Genomic DNA, 18,112 nt, shown 5'->3' with positions numbered 1-18,112 from the left:
AAATTAAAAGGTAGCAGAATTCCTCAAGCAGGTCCTCTATTTATTTTATTTTATTTTATTTTATTATTTTATTTAGCTAGTAAATAAATGCCAATCTAAACGAAAGCCAGAATAATGAATAGGCATTAACCAGGCAAAATGGGCAGAGGCAAAGTCATGCTAGGCAGAGGGAGCAGGAGATGCAAAGGAACAAGGATGAGAAAACACGTCTTTTACTTCTCCACTCCCAGAAGTACAGAAAGAGGGAGCACAAAAATAAGGAGTACACAGGCCTCTATGAGACCTTGTAGGCCATTTAAAGGCTATTATTTGATCCAGGGGCCAAGGAAGGGTCACTAGCTCAATTTCTCTCAATGTGTGCTATTTATAAACCTTTTCTAGGTATAAATTTTTTGATCAGATAATTTTTCAGACTCAAAAGTTCATCAAATTTATTCCTGTTAAATTATATCTAATTCAGGTTCATAGTAGCTATGGTCTACTGAGATTATTTTGTTTCCTGATCAATCGTACCACACATTTACTATTTCTTTCCACTTTACATCTTCTGGAAATGTGATGACTGTATCCTTTAAATGTTTTTTAATGCACCCCTTAAAAATGAAGATTAGTTTGAGGAGGACAAGCTTCTACATATTTTTATTTGGATGACATGAAAATACCAACCGGCAGCCTCTGCATATAATTCTTTAACCAGTTACTAATCCACCTAACAATCTTTATTTCTATTTCTTCACCTTATCTACATTGAGACACCCTGGCAACAATAAATTGCTTTGGTTTATCTACTCTACGAGGTATCTAATTTTTTCACAATGCTTCTAGACCAAGAGAAATACCTAGTAGTTCTATTTACTAATTAATTACTACCAAACTGTTTGAGTAGTGGTCTGTGCTTTGTCCAACAGATGTAGTTGTGTTTCCCTTCAAAATTATAAAATATCCATGGCACTATGATGCTCCAGTTTGCCTCACCACACAGTTTGAGAACTAAAGTTCTAGCCTATAATTCTAAAAAACAAAACAAAACAAAAAAATTTGACATAATATATTCTGTGTGAATTTATACTTTGTCCAAGTGATTGCCACTTCCTCCTAAGATGTTTGCAGGCATCACTTTTAACCTTGCCAGGGATCAACACGAAGAAAACTGGTCTAAGTATATAGACTATGTTTTTTGAAAATTATATGATACTTGATGATCTTTGGTTGTCTGCCAATTCTTCTGTTTTCCATATCTTCAAACACAACCAAAATAAATTCACTGAGTATATATGAAACTTCATGCAATCCTTGGCATCATCTTTAATGTTAACCCAATATTTTAAAATTTTATAACCAAGCAAAGCAATAACTTTTTACCTTATTCACTAGTAGTATCTTGAGTAGTATCTTCATAACAGAGTGTTTAAGAATTCTACAGTCAGATGGATTTAGTTTAAATCCGAACTCTACCACTTACTAGCTGCCTGACCATGCATAAGTTTTAAATCTCTATAAATTCTAATTTCTTCATTTTTACTAAAAGAATAATAACTAATCCATAGGGTTGCTGTAATGAATAAATACAAGTTGATATACAATAAGAGTTCAATAATACCTACCATCAATAATAACAATAAATTCATGCAACATAAGAAAATGCATACTATTTATCTGAATACCACTAAGCCAACAGAGTTGACACAAATGAAATAAAAATGATCTTATAACCACAAATTATTTAAAAACTGAAAATTAAAATAGTGAAAATATACCTAATGCAAAACAAAGATTGAATGGAAGATGTGGTATATTGGAAAAGGCAACTGAGAAACAGAGCCATTTAAGACAATTTGAAACTCAAATATATGCAAACATTTCAAGGTTATAATAGGAATTTGATGCAAATGGCCCAATATAGTGCAATTTGTCATTCCAAGTATGCAGAATCAAGAAACATTGTGGAAGATGAACAGTGTGAAGAAACATAACATAGTTTTCTCTATTTTCTTTATACTATCATGTGGGAAACAAAGGCAAATGAAAAATTAAATTTCCTTACAGCTTATAGTCCATTGATAAGTCCTTGAAACAGGCAGAGTAACATTCCTCTAGGAACTCAGCTGCCTTGATGATGACACTTTGCTAAGGGTGAAAGGCAATCTTAGCTTAACATTATCCTGACCTCCAGGATCCTGTAAGTCTACTTTAACATATAAAAATTCCTTTGGAAACTTTTTATCTCAACCACCCTCCCAACATATATGTTGGCAATCATACTCTAAGCTTATGGCCCCCTGATATAAATCTGAAAGGTCTCGTGACTGAGTTTTTACTAAACACTAATAAATGACCTTTTCCTAACATCAGCTACCCCCCTCAAGGTCCTAGAAACCTTGTTTCCAAAATACCTTAGATTTACACTATTCCTAATCCCACTTGTCACAACCCCAGTGCAGATCTTTCTGCTCACAGGTCCTATTTCCGTATTTTAATAAAACCACCTTTTTACACTGAAGATGTCTCAAGAATTCTTTCTTAGCCATCAGCTCAGAACCCCAACATTTTCTACATCATACTATACATATTTATTTTAGATTTGATTAATATAAAACTAAATAAAGCCAAATTTTATACTATAAAGATAAATAACACCACAGGATAAAAGCCATGAACAAAATTTGCTTTCTCATTTCATAAAAAAAAAAAATGCATATTTGTGAGTCAGTAAGTAGCCTTCCTTTCTCAAAAACAGAATCTACAATTAGCTTAATACTTCAGGCTAGTGTATATAATTCATAAAATTAATTTATATTCACCTCAATTATTTACCTCTGCTCACCTACATTTAAATCATCTTCTATAATGGGGGGGGGGGATCATAAAGGTTTTTATTACATTCGAAAGGATTCTCCTTAAGATGACAAGAAGAAGGCTGGGGCGCCTGGGTGGCGCAGTCGGTTAAGCGTCCGACTTCAGCCAGGTCACGATCTCGCGGTCTGTGAGTTCGAGCCCCGCGTCAGGCTCTAGGCTGATGGCTCGGAGCCTGGAGCCTGTTTCCAATTCTGTGTGTCTCCCTCTCTCTCTGCCCCTCCCCCGTTCATGCTCTGTCTCTCTCTGTCCCAAAAATAAATAAAAAACGTTGAAAAAAAAAATTTTAAAAAAAAAGATGACAAGAAGAAGGCAATATAACTAAATTTTCACAAAATGGTATCTGCTCTTTTTTATATACGTGTTCTACTTTTTTTTTTTTTTTTTTTTTTTTTAAAGTTTATTTATTTATTTTGAGAGACAGAGCAAGCACAAGCTGGGGAGGGGCACAGAGAGGGAGAGACAAAATCACAAGCAGGCTCCACAGCATTAGCACAAAGCCTGATGCAGCGCTCGAGCTCACAAACCGTGAGATCATGACCTGAGTCGAGCCGAAGAGCTGATGCTTAACTGACTATGCCACCCAAGTGCCCCAGTATCTGCTCCTTTTTAACCAGACATTTTATAGAAGAAATGGGAATATCTAAGGAAACACATATGCATCTTTTTAAGTTTATTTATTTATTTTGGGAGGGAGAGAGAGTGAGAGAGAGAGAGAGAGAGAGATCCTTTGTGTATAAGCATGTGTAGGGGAAAAGCAGAGAGAGAGAGAGAGAGAGAGAGAGAGAGAGAGAGAGAGAGAGAGAGAGAGAATCCCAAACAGGCTCCATGCTGTCAGCACAGAGCCCAATATGGGGCTTGAACTCACAAACTGCGAGATCATGACCTGACCCGAAACCAAGGGCCAGATGCTTAACTGAGTGAACCACCAAGATGCCCCATAAACATGTGTGCATTCTTAAGACAAAAGGAACCATGCAAATTAAAGTTACTGACTGCTATCATATTAAGTTAATTCAAGGGATGAAAAAGAAAAATCTGATGAACAGGATCACAGAGAGCCATAAATCAGAGATGAATATAAAGAGAAAACAAGCACAAACAACAAAGAGAAAAAAGTGGGATTCTAAGTGATATGGGGAAAAAAAGACAAAAAAAGCATACTTTGGAATTTTGCATAAAGTGTGATTCCATTTAAATATATTCAGATTTATTTAAAGCAAGTGGGTGAAATTATTACAACCATATGTTGGCTCAAAGTTATCACATGTTCTTTTACATATGCTCAGACTATAACATATAAATAAGCTACAAAAATTAGGCTGAAATGAAAAAGCTGCATGTTTGCCACATGCAGTCAAAGGCCAAATTTGTACCTAAGAAAATTACTGCATCTAAAAGGCAAAGACATATTCTGTGTAATCAATACAGAAAACATCCGAAAAGTATAAGTACTAAGCTATACATGACATAAAACAAAATTACACATGAGGATGAATTTATGGATCATCATAGTTCAGCCTGTTTGTATTGGCTTGTTTAGATACAATCTTCAATCTTTTCAAAGATTTTCTAATAGCATCAGGATTTGGGAAATGGTGATGACCTATAGCCCCATTAGGAAATCCTAGATGTAGTCCAGGTGAAATTCCTCTGTAGATAAACATGCACAGTTGGTGTGGGAAACATAGACAGAAGGAAATGATAGATAAAATTAAATTTCCTTATAACCTGCAGCCCACTGACAAATACTTGAGACAGGCAGAGTAGGACATTCCTCCATGAACTCCCAAGTGACTTTTTTTTTATATGAAATTTATTGTCAAATTGGTTTCCATACAACACCCAGTGCTCATCCCAACAAGTGCCCTCCTCAATGCCCATCACCCACTTTCCCCTCTCTCCCACCCCCCATTAATGTTAATGCTTTGCTAGAGGGGAAAACAACTTTAGCTTCACAATAGCTAGGTCTTCAGTATTCTATAAGTCTTCCTTAACGTATGAAAATCCTTTTGGAAACCTCCCTTGCCTTTACCTCCTCCAACTTCCAGGTATGTAATCAATCTCTCCTCACAATCCCAAGGGAGCTTTTTCTGCCCAGGGGTCCTATTCCCGTGCTTTAATAAAACCAACTCTTTTTACCGAAGACTTCTCAAGAATTCTTTCTTGGCATTTGGCTCCAAACCCCAACAATTTTCCACATCACAATGACTTTTATTATTTTCTCTGAAGCAAAGCATAAGCAACTTCTGCAGAACATAGCCATACCTTTCTGGATGTCTTCGGCCATATATTTCTCCTTTCCATTTAGTTTGATTATCTTCTGCTCTTTGCTGTTGCATTTGATCAAAAATAGCATGATAATGTTCATACTGTCCTCTAGAAGAAAAAGGTGATGGAGCCACAGCCCCTCCACTGCCAAAAAAGGGAGCCTAGGAATTAAACAAACAGCTCTCACATGTTTATCTCATAAGACCCAAAAGATCTGTACTACCTTCAAAAGAAAAAAATTATTTCAACACTTGACTTTTAAAAAGCAATTACCTAATTTGAACATATTAATAAACATACAGCTTAAAGCAAAATGTTTTCCTACTGTGTTATAACCATTGACAATCAAAAAGTAGCATACCTTGTTACTAAGAATAAAGCATAATTTAACAAACAAAAATATAAAAAGCCATTAAAGTTACGTAAATATTGAAAAGTCTGGTCTTAATAAGTTTTGAAACTAGTACACATTTTATGGTACCATTCTATTAAGTTTAAAATATGTATAGCTTATATGTAAGGTAGAGCCCACTTTTATAACACTCAAAAGTATACTGAACAAAAACATTTACATATGGCATTTAATAGATCTCAAATCCCTCAATAAACAGTAAAGACATAAACACCACTGAAACATAGTCTAGATGTAAAATACAGCAAAACATTTTATCTATCCTTAATCAGTTTATAAACACGTTGGGAAACAAAGCACAATCTAGAAAACGATTTCCTGCCTGTGGTAAATGAATGGTAGCAGGCACACTTTAAAGTAGTTAAGTATTGAAACTGACTTTCACAAAATAGAAAAAGCTTATCAGAAGTAAAAATTCCTCAAAAAAAAAAAATGGCACTGGAGAAAGATACTGTTCAATCCAGCCTTGAAAGCAATACAACAGAGAGATTAAATGATTCAATATGAGCCAGGGTACTAAAGTAAAATTGAGCTATGTATGTATAATATTTGAGTGTTGACAGCAGGAGGAGGAAGGAAGTATGCAAACAAATAGGATTAGAACGCAGGCATCAGTCACAAGAGGCTGGTATCTCTAATTGCTATCAAGCCTGGGTGTTTGAGTTCATATAATAAACAACAACAGAAAGCATTTATAAATTTTCTGACAGGTGTAGAATACCAAAACTGTTTTTAAGAAGGTGAGTCATATTATGCATGATAAAGAGGAATGGGAGAGAGAAGAAGGTAGAGGAACTAATCAGAAGGCTTACTACACTGACACGAAACCACAAACCTAGGAGCAAAGAAAGGCAATTAGTGAAAAAGGGGAGGGACTTGTGGATTCTCTACAGGAATAACACAGGGTAAGGGCAGATTTATAAGGCCACAACCACTGAGACATAAGAACTTAAGCATGTGGAAAACTCAGAAAACAGATGTCAGACAAGGATAAGAGTTAAAAGTAAATGTGTAATGCTGCATAAGTCATCGTGAAAAAATTTCACTACCAAGAGGAAATGCAGAGGTCAATACTGAAAATAAAACTCAAAGGACTAAAGTTGAGTGGTAGCATTTAAAAACCCATTTTGGGGATGCCTGGGTGACTCAGTCAGTTGAGCGTCCGACTTCAGCTCAGGTCATGATCTGATGGCTCGTGAGTTCGGGCCCCACGTCGGGCTCTGTGCTGACAGCTCAGAGCCTGGAGCCTGCTTCGGATTCTGTGTCTCCCTCTCTCTCTGCCCTGACCCACTCGCATTCTGTCTCTCTCAAAAATAAATAAACATTAAAAAAATATTTTTTTAAAATAAATAAAAACCTGTTTTGGGGGCGCCTGGATGGCTCAGTTGGTTGAGTGACCGATTCTTGATTTCAGCTCAGGTCATGATCCCAGGGTCATGGGATGGAGCCGCCCCACACTGCTTAAGATTAAGATTCTCTCTCCGTCTCACCCTTCCCCACTCAGGCGTGAGTGTGAGTGTACACATTCTCTTGCATTGAAAAAAAAAAAAAAAAAAACAGTTAAAAAAATAAAAACCTTTCTTGTGTGTGAAGTGATGAGAATAGAAGTCAGAACACTGACAAGTAAAGTAAAAGAAGAACTTCTAAGCAATAATTTCTGAAGGAAGAAATCTGGCAAAGAAATGATGCAAAGAAAACTACTGGAATCAGATAACAAAAACTTTCAGTGTACCCACTGAGATAAAACTTGTGTCAACATTTTGACACGGTAAGTTGCATACATTATAAGAAAGCATGATTTTTTTAAAAACCAGCTTAAGATGACTACAGATAAGATGTTTGAGTAGCAAGAGATGAAAGTTGTCAGAAATAGGAAGATAACTAATTAGGCAGGAAACTCCATTAAAGCAGTCCTTACACATATCTTCAAAAGTGCATCCCAAGGCAAGAATCAGAATCAGAATTCTGATAAAAGGCAGTTGTATCTCCTATGAGATTGGCTACTCTCTGAGTTTAGTCTAGTGCTAATATCACCTTGACCTGAATTTGAGTCTTCTAATGTTTCTCTTTAGCAAAAATGAAAAGTATGCTAACGTCTCTGAAGATGTTTATATTGAAAACAATGCTGAAAATACTGTACTAGAATACTGATGCAACATTGTCTTTCAAAAATCACCTTCTTCCCTAATTATAAGCATATGTTAATGAGTTTTGACAAATATATACACTTGTATAACCACTACCACAATCAAAAGCATATCCGTCACCCTAAATGATCTTTGTTCCTTTGCAGTCAATGTCCCCTCATTCTAACAACCACTGATCTGCTCTCTGTTATAGACTAGACTGCCTTTTCTATAATTTCATATAAATGAAATCCTATAATATGTACTCTTCTGTCTGGCTTCTTTAACTCAGTATAATGTTTTTGATTGATCCATGTTGTTGCGTGTATTAACAGGCTATTCATTTTTATTGCTGAGTAATATTCCAATGTGTTTTTCCTGCAATATATTTTCAAACCACTGATATGCCTCTTACACATTATGATTACCATATGATGAAACTATGTATGTGGAACATTTCCTAATTAAAAAAAAAAAACATTCATAAGAGATAAATCAGATATGGATGAAGCAGTAAGTCCCAGATTTTACAGATAGTAAATAATCAAAGACAACTGATTATTTATACTGTGAATAATGCCTTATTATTTAGCAGTTTATAATAATAGTATTAATTTTGAAATATACCCTTTAGTTTCTGTTTTATCTTTATTTAAGGGATCTCTTTAAGTTGACTGACATTATACTGAGCCTCCAGGTCCTTATCACCTGCGCAGGAATCAAACAGCCTAAGAAGTTAAATATTTAAAACCCCTTGGGAAATAAGTACAGAAACTAACAGAATTTGCTTTAAGTCATGGGAAATAATTTTATTAATCCTTAATGAAAGCATCATAGGAATTTACAAAGTAAAGCAGAAACCTATTAAATACATACTATCTAATACTGTTGAAAAACTGTCTCAATCAGTTATCAAACAACATTGATAGGACTTTAGGATTAAATATTAAACATCACAGGAAAAAAGATATTTTATTGCATATCAGAAGATATATTCAAAAGGAAAAGAGAAAATAATCAAATTCTCAACAGTAGTCATGGACTTGATATAAAATGCTTGACAAAATGTGAGGGCCCACACTTCAACTGTTAAGTTTTGCTTTCCAACTGGGTAAGATACAGAGTTAGTCATTTTAGAATGGGCTGAATTCGGAGTCATTCCTTATCATTCAGAAATTCTACTTCAGAGTAAAGTAGATAGTGCAGTACAAAAATGGTAAAGTATAGTTTTAAAGATAAAATTATATTACTACAACCTGTAATATATTAATACAGAATTAGAAAAACTTATTGAATTAATACGTAATATGAAAAATCAAGAAAACCAGGACAGAACACACATATCTACATAAAACTTTTATTCAAATCATAACTTTTGGAGAAAAGAAGTAAAAATGGTAATCAAGTCAATTTGATAACTCTATTGGGCACCTAAATAACATCGTTAACTAAAAGTTGACTGGGTAACATATGTTAAAATTATAATACTGAGGAAAAAAAGTTTATCCATTTTTCATTGCTGTGTAACAAATCACTACAAACTTAGTAGTTTCAGACAAATACCCATTTATTATCTCACTGTTTCCCTGGCTCACGAGTCTGGACTTAGTTAGCTGGGTCCCCTGCTCAGGATCTCACAAGGAAGCAATCAAGGTGTCAGCCAGGACAATTCTCATCTGAAGCTCAGGATCCTCTTCCAAGTTCACTAGTTCCTGGCAGAATTCGCTTCCTTGTGGCTGTAATAGCTAAGGTCACCACTTTCTTGCTAGCTGTTAGCCAGAGGCCACTATCAACTCCTAAAGGCCACCTATACTTCCCTGCCATGTGAATGCTTTTTTTTCCAGGCCAGCAGAAGCATGTCTCTCAGACTTTCTTCTCCTCTCTAGTCTTCTATGAAGGAATCTCATCAAATGTCAATTTGATAGTCAAGGAGTGACTATCCTATTACCGTTTACCATGTAACATAACCTAATCAATGGAGCTATAACACCACAATATTCACAGGTTCCACCCACACGTAAGGGGAGGGAATACAAGGTATCTACACTAGGAATCAGAAATTTGGAGGGCCATCTTAGAATTTGGCCTATCATAGATATGTAAAGAATGCTACAAGAGCAAAAGAGGAAATACAGGATTCAGATAAGCACAACAAAGAAAGAAACAAGAAGTTAACTTATGAATCCTTGCTAATCACACTCCAGGCATTATTCTTGAATTTTTTCTTTATTTTTAAATGAAGAAGTCTCAGAAAAGTAACTTGCCATTTGTTATATAGTATGGATCTACCCAAAAGAAATGTCTGAATTAACATACTTAGGTAACTGGCTAGCTAGGTAATTTGTTACCTAGGTAAATGGTTGGATGTTGGAGTGAGAGTGAGGAGGCAGGGAGGCATGCTATCAAGTAAAAAGAAACACAGTACAAAGACAGAAATCAGGCAGACTACACAGAATAAGGAAACTACAAAATATGGTCTTCAGTTCAGCCTCACTTGAGCACACAGTGTGTGGTAGGGAAGGGATGGAGATGAGCTTGGAAAGACTGGCAGGGGCCAGAGTAACAAGGATCTTATGAAAACTTAATCCTTAAGGCTAGATGAAGCAACAGAAGGATTTAAGGCAGAGGTGTGACAAACTTTATTTGATTTAAAAAAGATTCTTCTGGAAAAAAAGGTATATCATAGCCTCCACACCAAACTTTTTAAGCAATTTTAACTGTGCCAGATATTAGTTATCAATACAAGTTATATATGAAGTACATGCAGGAAAACTAAGAATTCATAATAGAAGAAGAATTTTAGGTATGAAGTTAATCCTTTCCCCACCAAAAAAGCCAATTATATACATTTCAAAGAGCATGGTGAAACTGGAGAAAACACTGCAATAGTGTAACCATACTGATATCAAATGCCTACCTTTACTTCACCACTTCCACCAGCACTTAGCACGTTTCTCCATCCTTGCTCCCTGGCCCTATTTATTCTCTCCAACTTTTGGGGAAAAGAAACAAACAAAACACAATTTCAAGTATTTAATATAAAGTACATGAAATACATTTACTAATACAATGGAAATCAGTGTATTCCTTTGGAAAAAAAAAAGTAAGTGTGTGAGGAGGAGGTGGAACGTACCAGGAAAAATGGATTATTCTTACCCTTTCCTTTTCCTGTCTTTTCATCTGTTCAGCCTTCATTAAACTAATCTGTAACAATTTTAAAGACAAACATCTTAGAGCTTTTAAAACTATTATCATCTACAACTTGGCAAGGGAAGAAAAATAAAAGCAAAAAAACTACCTGATCCTTTTGTTTCTTTTCTTTTTCAATAAATTCCAACCTTCTCTTTCTTGCTGCTTCCTTAAATAAAAAAAGAACAGTTTCATCAAAAATAATTGCTACTTTTTTCTGGTTTCATAAGGAAAGTTAGTGCACCAATAGTAGAGGTATACCCAGAGAGATTAGGGAGAAAAAAAAAAAAAGAATTAAAGTTAAAGGTTTCTGTTTGAAAGAAATAAGGAGGAAAGGTTTGGAGGTTTTATAAGATTTTGTTTCTTTTCTTATAATTGTTTTTGCAAAGCTTTAAAATAAGCAGACAGATGTCTTTATACCTCAAACATTTTCCTCCTTTCTTCTCCAGGATTCACTTTCTTCACTGGAATTTGATGGGCCTGGACAAAAAGTAAAACTACAAATTAGATAAGGATTTTGAGGTACTCATTTGAAAAAATTCAAATTTAAGGAAATTCAAAATAAGAAAAAGGTAGTCAATACTGCCATGACTCTGTTTCAAAATATATTATCCCTATAGTAATACAACAGTAGGGAACTTCAACACTCATTTACATCAATGGATAGATAGATCATCCAGACAGAAAATCAACAAGGAAACAGTAGCTTTGAAAATCACATTAGACCAGATGGACCTAACAGATACACATAAAACATTCCAACCAAAAACTTCAGAATACACATCCTTTTCAAGTGCACATGGAACATTCTCCAGAATGTTAGGCAACAAAACAAGTTTCAATAAATTCAAAAAGATTAAAACCATGTCATGCATCCTTTCCAACCATAATGATATGAAATTAGAAATCAATCACAAGAAAAAATCTGGAAAGAACACAAACACATGGAGGCTAAGTAATAAGCTACTAAATAATGAAGGATCAACCAAGAATTCAAAGAGAAATTTAAAAATACATGGAAACAAATGAAAATGAAAACACAACAATCCAAAATCTTTGGGATAAAGCAAAAACTGTTCTAAAAGGGAAGTTTACAGCAATACAGGCCTACCTCAAGAAACAAGAAACATCTCAAATAAACAACCTAACTTTATAAAGATGCCCTGTTGATTTTTATTTATTTATTTATTTATTTATTTATTTATTTATTTATTTAAATGTTTATTTATTTTTGAGAGAGAAGGCTAGCAAGCAGGGGAGGGGCAGAGAGAGAGGGAGAGAGAGAATCTCAAGCAGGCTCCACATTGTCAGCACGGAGCCCGATGTGGGGATCGATCTCACAAACTGCGACATCATGACCTGAGCTGAAAGCAAGAGCCAGGCACTCAACTGACTGCGCCACCCAAGGCACCCCACCTAAAGATGCCCTGTTGATTTTAATTATAAAGGAAAGAAAATGTTATTTTTAAAAATTACTTCAAAAAAAATTACTTCAATGATCATTTACATTATCAAAATAATATTAAATTTTATTAATTTAACTTATTAAATCATGAAAAGTGTCTTTGGGTGGGGGCGCCTGGGTGGTGCAGTCATTTAAGTATCCAACTCTTGATTTTGGCTCAGGTCATGATCTCAGTTTATGGGATCAAGCCTTATGTCAGGCTCTGTGCTGACATCAAGGAGCCTGCTTGAGATTCTCTCTCTCTCTCCTTCTCTCTCTCTCTCTCTCTCTTTCCCTGCTCCTCCCCCCTCCCCTGCTCACACATGTGCTCTCACTCTCAAAAATAAATAAATAAACTTTTTTTTAAAAAGTGCTTTTGGTAACAATTCCATATCAATAGCAGCTGTCTTTAACAAAAGCCAATGTTATGAAATTACTTTTATATACCAATCATTATTTCAGTTTTCTAAATTTTATAAAATTATCCGGAGATAAGCACTGAAATTCTAAAAGGCAACTCAGAAGAAATAAAATAAATGATTGTGAATTAATATGAAGTTAATAAAATTAATAAAAAAGAACCAGGAAGACACAAACTTTATTTATAGTAAGATTTCAGAAGATATTTGATTTCTTCTTCAGAAAGCAACATGATATAGAATTTCTCCTTATGAAATGCAACTAATTTATTTTAATGGATACGTTATTTAACATGAGCACAATAAAATAATACTATTTAGTATATTACACTACCCAGCATATTGATAACCTGATAAAATATGAATGGTTCTTTTTATAATGTGCTTTGCCAGTTTAATTCGAGACCATCATAAACCAAATCCATTTTAATTTCTTCTTTTAAGTAAGCTCTATGCCCAATGTGGGGCATGAACTCACAACCCTGAGATCAAGAGTCACATGCTTACATACCATTGAGTCAGCTAGGTGCCCCTAAACCAAATCCATTTTATTGATACAGTCTAAGTTAGCTTAAAGCTGCAAAACAGTGCAGTAAGTGGTACTAAATCTCACACCATAAGTAACCAAACAGTGAGTTTACTACTTGAGAAGACCCAAGTGGTAGATTCCCAGAATCATCCCACCCCCTCACCATATTATTAGGTCCTAACTCCTAACTGCCAGTTTTGGCTAGTTACTTCAAGTTTCACTTGAGTTAACCATGTATCTCAGCACTTAACTCCAGAAATGGCACTAGGGTCAATGAAATGACAATAATAGTGAAATATTTAAAGAAAAGTAACTTTTGAATTTTTTCTGAAAGTAACCAAGAGTAAGAAATACAGTTCACATCCAGACCCTGTAAAGATACACAGTATGTATAGTTGGTTTTATTTCCATCTATTACTAAAAAAAGGACCCATTTTTTACCTCCAAAACAGACTTTTCCATCACTAAAAGCAACCCAAAATTTTAAAATAGTCAAGGGAGGGCACTGGGGCCACTGCTATTAATGTGTAAGAAAAAAATACAATTGGAGATAATGCTCTTCATAGTATTATAAACACGCAGTTAATATTTCAAAGCATGTTATGTATATAAAATTTAAACTAGTGGGGAATGTTACACAGAATTTTTGTAAAAATACATACTCCTTCCATTCCTTCCATAAGAAGGAATATTATTGGGCAATAAAGAGGAATGCAGTACTGATACATGCTACAACATGTATACATGCTACAACCTTGAAAACAGTACGCTAAGTTAAAGAAGCCAGTAACAAAAGACCATGTGTTATATGATTTCATTTACATGAAATTTCCAGAATAAGAAAATCTACAGAGACAGAAGTAGATTAGTGGTTGCCTAGGGCAATGGGGTTAAGGGGAAGAATGGGCAGCGAAAGCTAATGGGAAAAGAATTTTTTTGATGATGACAATGTTCTAAAACTGATTGTGGTGATAGCTGCACAACTCTGATCTCACTAAAACTATTTAATTCTAAACGTTAAATGTATGGATTGTACAGTATGTGAAATAAATCTCAGTAAAGCTATTTTAAAAATATACATAACCCTAACAGTTGCAGAATCAATTTCTGGACATAGAGCTCTGCATTATATATTTTGAAAGGTTACACAGATTAACTCAATCTATCAGATCTAGCACTAGTTTCAACATTTGTGAACCACAACACCAAACAATTTAAAAATATTAACAAAGGGGACACCTGGGTGGATTAGCCGGGTAAGCATCTGACTCTTGATTTCAGTTCAGGTCATGATCTTATGGTGGCGAGATAGAGCCCTGCGTCGGGGTCTCTGCTGAGAGTGAAATCCGCTTGGGATTCACTCTCTCCCTCTCTCTCTGCTCCTCCCCCACTCATGGTGTCTCTCTCTCTCTCTCTCTCTCTCTCTCTCTCTCTCTCAAAATTAAAAAAGAAAACAACAACAACAAAACATTAAATGTATTAACACAAGTAACACAGATCTCACTATAAACAAACAGCTTTTAAACAGATTACCCAATAGTGAGCAGTAAGAAGAGAATGTTTAATTAACACACCTACATACTCTTAGGTAAGTTAAATGAAGACACCGATTATATTCATCTTTTAATGCTCCATTACCACATATACAAGATACTCAAATATTTGTGAAATACAAATATCAAGCTGGGGTCCCTAGGTGGCTCAGTCAGTTAAGTTTCTGACTCTGGGTTTCGGCTCAGGTCATGATCTCACAGTTTGTGAATTTGAACCCCGATTCAGGTTCTGTGCTAGCAGAGCCTGCTTGGGATTCTCTCTCTCCCTCTCTCTCTGCCCCTCCCCTGCTCTCATTCAAAATAAATAAGTAAACTTAAAAATATATATATCAAGCTGTTTCTTTGTCACACAGGTATTTTCAACTGTATCTAATACACAAGAGAAAAATATGGTAACATAAAACATCCATATTAAGACAAATGTTTTGTTCTGCGTTCTTTTTAAAAATCTGAACCAAAACACTAAAACATATTCATAGAGCTCCCTCTGGTGGCACAATAACAGAATCTTTAAAAAAAAATAACATTATTACAGGAACTGGAGCAAAGAAAGTTTCTATGAAAATATTCCCAAAATTTGTTGGGTAGTAATAACTTAATACATTATTAGCTTAAATTTTTACAACTGCAAATGATAGACAATATCATTAAGTGTTTATGGTTTTTCTTATAAACTTCTCGTTATGAAGCTTTCACCTCCTCCATGAACGCACCAAACGTATACCTATTATGGAGCAATTCCTCCTGAAGAACTGAGGGCTGACTGAACAGCTTCTGCACAGCAAAAGAACAGCAAAAGAGACAAAGACATGGTAAAAAACAAAAACAAAAACAAAAACAAAAACAGGGAATCCCCACCCCAATGCTGAGAACTACAGTGGGGACGGATAGTACTGAGGAGCTAGGAGCAAATCGGTCTGCCCTGGAGTACACACAAAAAGCCACAGTTGCCTACTTGCCTCAGCATGCCCTGGGTCCCTACTCCACACCATCCCCCAGAGGCTCTGGGGCTTCAAAAGAGCAACTAGCACATAGAAGAGCCAGCCCTAAAACTCTACCAAGGGCAGGAGAGCTGCTCGTATCCTTTCTGGGCCAAGACAGAGGGGCTAGTGAGCAACACAGTTTACACTCCCTCTCCACTTTAGTAAGCTGGCTTGCCGCCTGAGTGGGCCCTGGACCTCTAACCCACATCAACGCAGCCACCAGGCCGTGAACACGACACCCTTGGTCAGCACTTACTACAGCTCCAGCTTTTGTGTCAAGGTGACATAGGTGTGCAAAGCACCCTGGAACACTCCAGGCCCAGATCACTCTGGCTTCAGACAGCTTACTAGGGCACCCCTGGTGTACGGTATTATGGGGCCTCCCAGCTGATGCCTATTTCAACTCCAGCTGCCCCAAAACACCCCCGAGTGTACTGGTGCTGATGTGGCAAAAGGCAGAAGAAAATGTAGATAAAATTAAATTTACTGCCCAATGGCAAAAACTTGAGGCAGGGAGAGTAAAACATTCCTCTAGGAACTCCCTACAGTCTTAATGTTAATGTTTTGCTAGAGGGAAAAACAACCTTAGCTTGACAATAGCTAGGCCTCCAATATCTTAAGAGTCTTCTTTAGCATATGAAATTCCTTTTGGAAACCTCCCTTTTGGCTTTTCCTCCCCAACTCCACAGTATATAACCAGTCACTCCTTATAACCTCAGAGCAGTTCTTTCTGGCCATGGGTCCTGTCCCCGTGTTTTAATAAAGGGATTTCTTTCAATTGAAATGGCAATAATTAATAACATGAAGGCATAAAAAGTAAAAATCTCACTAGAAATGGCAAAGATAGGATTAATCACTTATAAAGATACTAAAAAGCTTGAAAGAAAAAAGTAAAATTAACTACAATAATTAGTTAAGGGATACATAAAATAAGAAAAACATAAGAGTGACTTAAAAATATAACATGTGGAGGGGAAAGAAAAATGTAGAGTTTTGGAAGGTGTTCAAATTTAAGTTGCTATCGACTTAAGCTCTCATACATGTAAAGATGATATAATGTGAATCTCACAATACCACAATGCAAGAGCTTATAGTAAATGCACAAAAGAAAATGAGAAAAAAACTACACATTACATTAAAGAAACTCATCAAATAATAGGCACATGAAAAGATGCTTAACATCACTATCATCAGGGAGATACAAATCAAAACCACAATGAGCTATCACTTCACACTAATCAGAAAGGACAGTATCGAAAAGACAAGAAATAAGTGTTGACAAGGATGTGGAAAAAAGGGAACCAACTCTCAGAGCACTACTGGTGGAAATGTAAATTTGTGCAGCCACTACAGAAAACAGAATGGAGGTTCCTCAAAAAAACGGAACTAGAGCTACTATATGATCCCAGTAATTCTACTAGTAGGTATCTATCCAAAAGAAATGCAAACATTAATTGGAAACAATATATGTACTTCTATGTTCACTGCAGCATTATTTACAATGGTGAAGATACAGATATGACCCAAGTGTCCATGAGTAAATGAATGGATAAAGAAGAGGTGGTGTATATATACAATGGCATACTACTCAGCCATAAAAAAGGAATAAAATCTTACCATATATGACAACACAGATGGACCTAGAGGGTATGATGCTAAGTTAGAAAGTCAGAGAAAGACAAATACTGCATGGTTTTACTTATATGTGGAATCTAAAAAACAAAAAACAAAACTCAGATTCATAGCTAGAGAGAACAAGCTGATGGTTACCAGAAGGGAAGTGGGGGGGGGGGGGGGGGTGGTAGGGGACAAACTAGGTGAAGAGAATTAAGAAGTACAAACTTCCAGTTATAAAATAATTAAATCATGGGTTGGTAATGTGAACAAGGGGAATACAGTCAATAAACACTGCATGAACTTAGTAAGGTGACAGACTAACTTATTATGGTAATCATTTCACAATGTACACAAACGTCAAATCAGTCTATGGTATACCTGACACCAATATAGTATTATATGTCAATTATATCTCATTAAATCAAAACAAAGGAGACGTTTATAAGAATGTAATCAATCTGACTGACTTCATATCAGTGAATTATAATACAACCACTGATGGTAATAATAAAAATTTACATTAAGTATATATAATATTAAATTAAAACATAACAAGTTATCTATAAACTATCAGATACACATGAAAAATACAGGCAATGTATATTTGAATACAAATGTGGAGGGGCCCACCACAAAATTAAGTTAAATTAAATGCAGTGTTTGGATAATGGGAATGTTACTTTCCTTAACTCTCAAAACTATTCTAAAAGACTATA

General features: G+C 35.4%; 1 protein-coding gene across 8 annotated transcripts in view; it reads right to left on the bottom strand.

Moving 5' to 3' along the window:
- The window catches only part of NEK1 (NIMA related kinase 1), a 219,655-nt gene that overhangs the window by 139,691 nt on the left and 61,852 nt on the right, over positions 1 to 18,112 (bottom strand). For 7 of the 8 annotated variants that reach the window (XM_058720926.1, XM_058720921.1, XM_058720922.1 and 4 more), the window contains 5 exons: positions 11,272 to 11,331; positions 10,961 to 11,020; positions 10,819 to 10,866; positions 10,580 to 10,654; positions 5,122 to 5,285 (listed from right to left, as the gene is read on the bottom strand). In XM_058720926.1, coding sequence (XP_058576909.1) covers positions 5,122 to 5,285; positions 10,580 to 10,654; positions 10,819 to 10,866; positions 10,961 to 11,020; positions 11,272 to 11,331 — 407 coding nt within the window. Of the gene's footprint in view, positions 1 to 4,374; positions 4,507 to 5,121; positions 5,286 to 10,579; positions 10,655 to 10,818; positions 10,867 to 10,960; positions 11,021 to 11,271; positions 11,332 to 18,112 lie in introns of all 8 variants that reach the window. The other variant, XM_058720928.1, reaches the window with a different exon arrangement.

This window comes from Neofelis nebulosa, chromosome 3 (genome assembly GCF_028018385.1).
Source record: "Neofelis nebulosa isolate mNeoNeb1 chromosome 3, mNeoNeb1.pri, whole genome shotgun sequence".
In the NCBI taxonomy this organism is placed as follows: domain Eukaryota; kingdom Metazoa; phylum Chordata; class Mammalia; order Carnivora; family Felidae; genus Neofelis; species Neofelis nebulosa.
The sequence above is the reverse complement of the archived record's forward strand: the minus strand, read 5'-3'. Positions and strand labels throughout refer to the sequence as shown.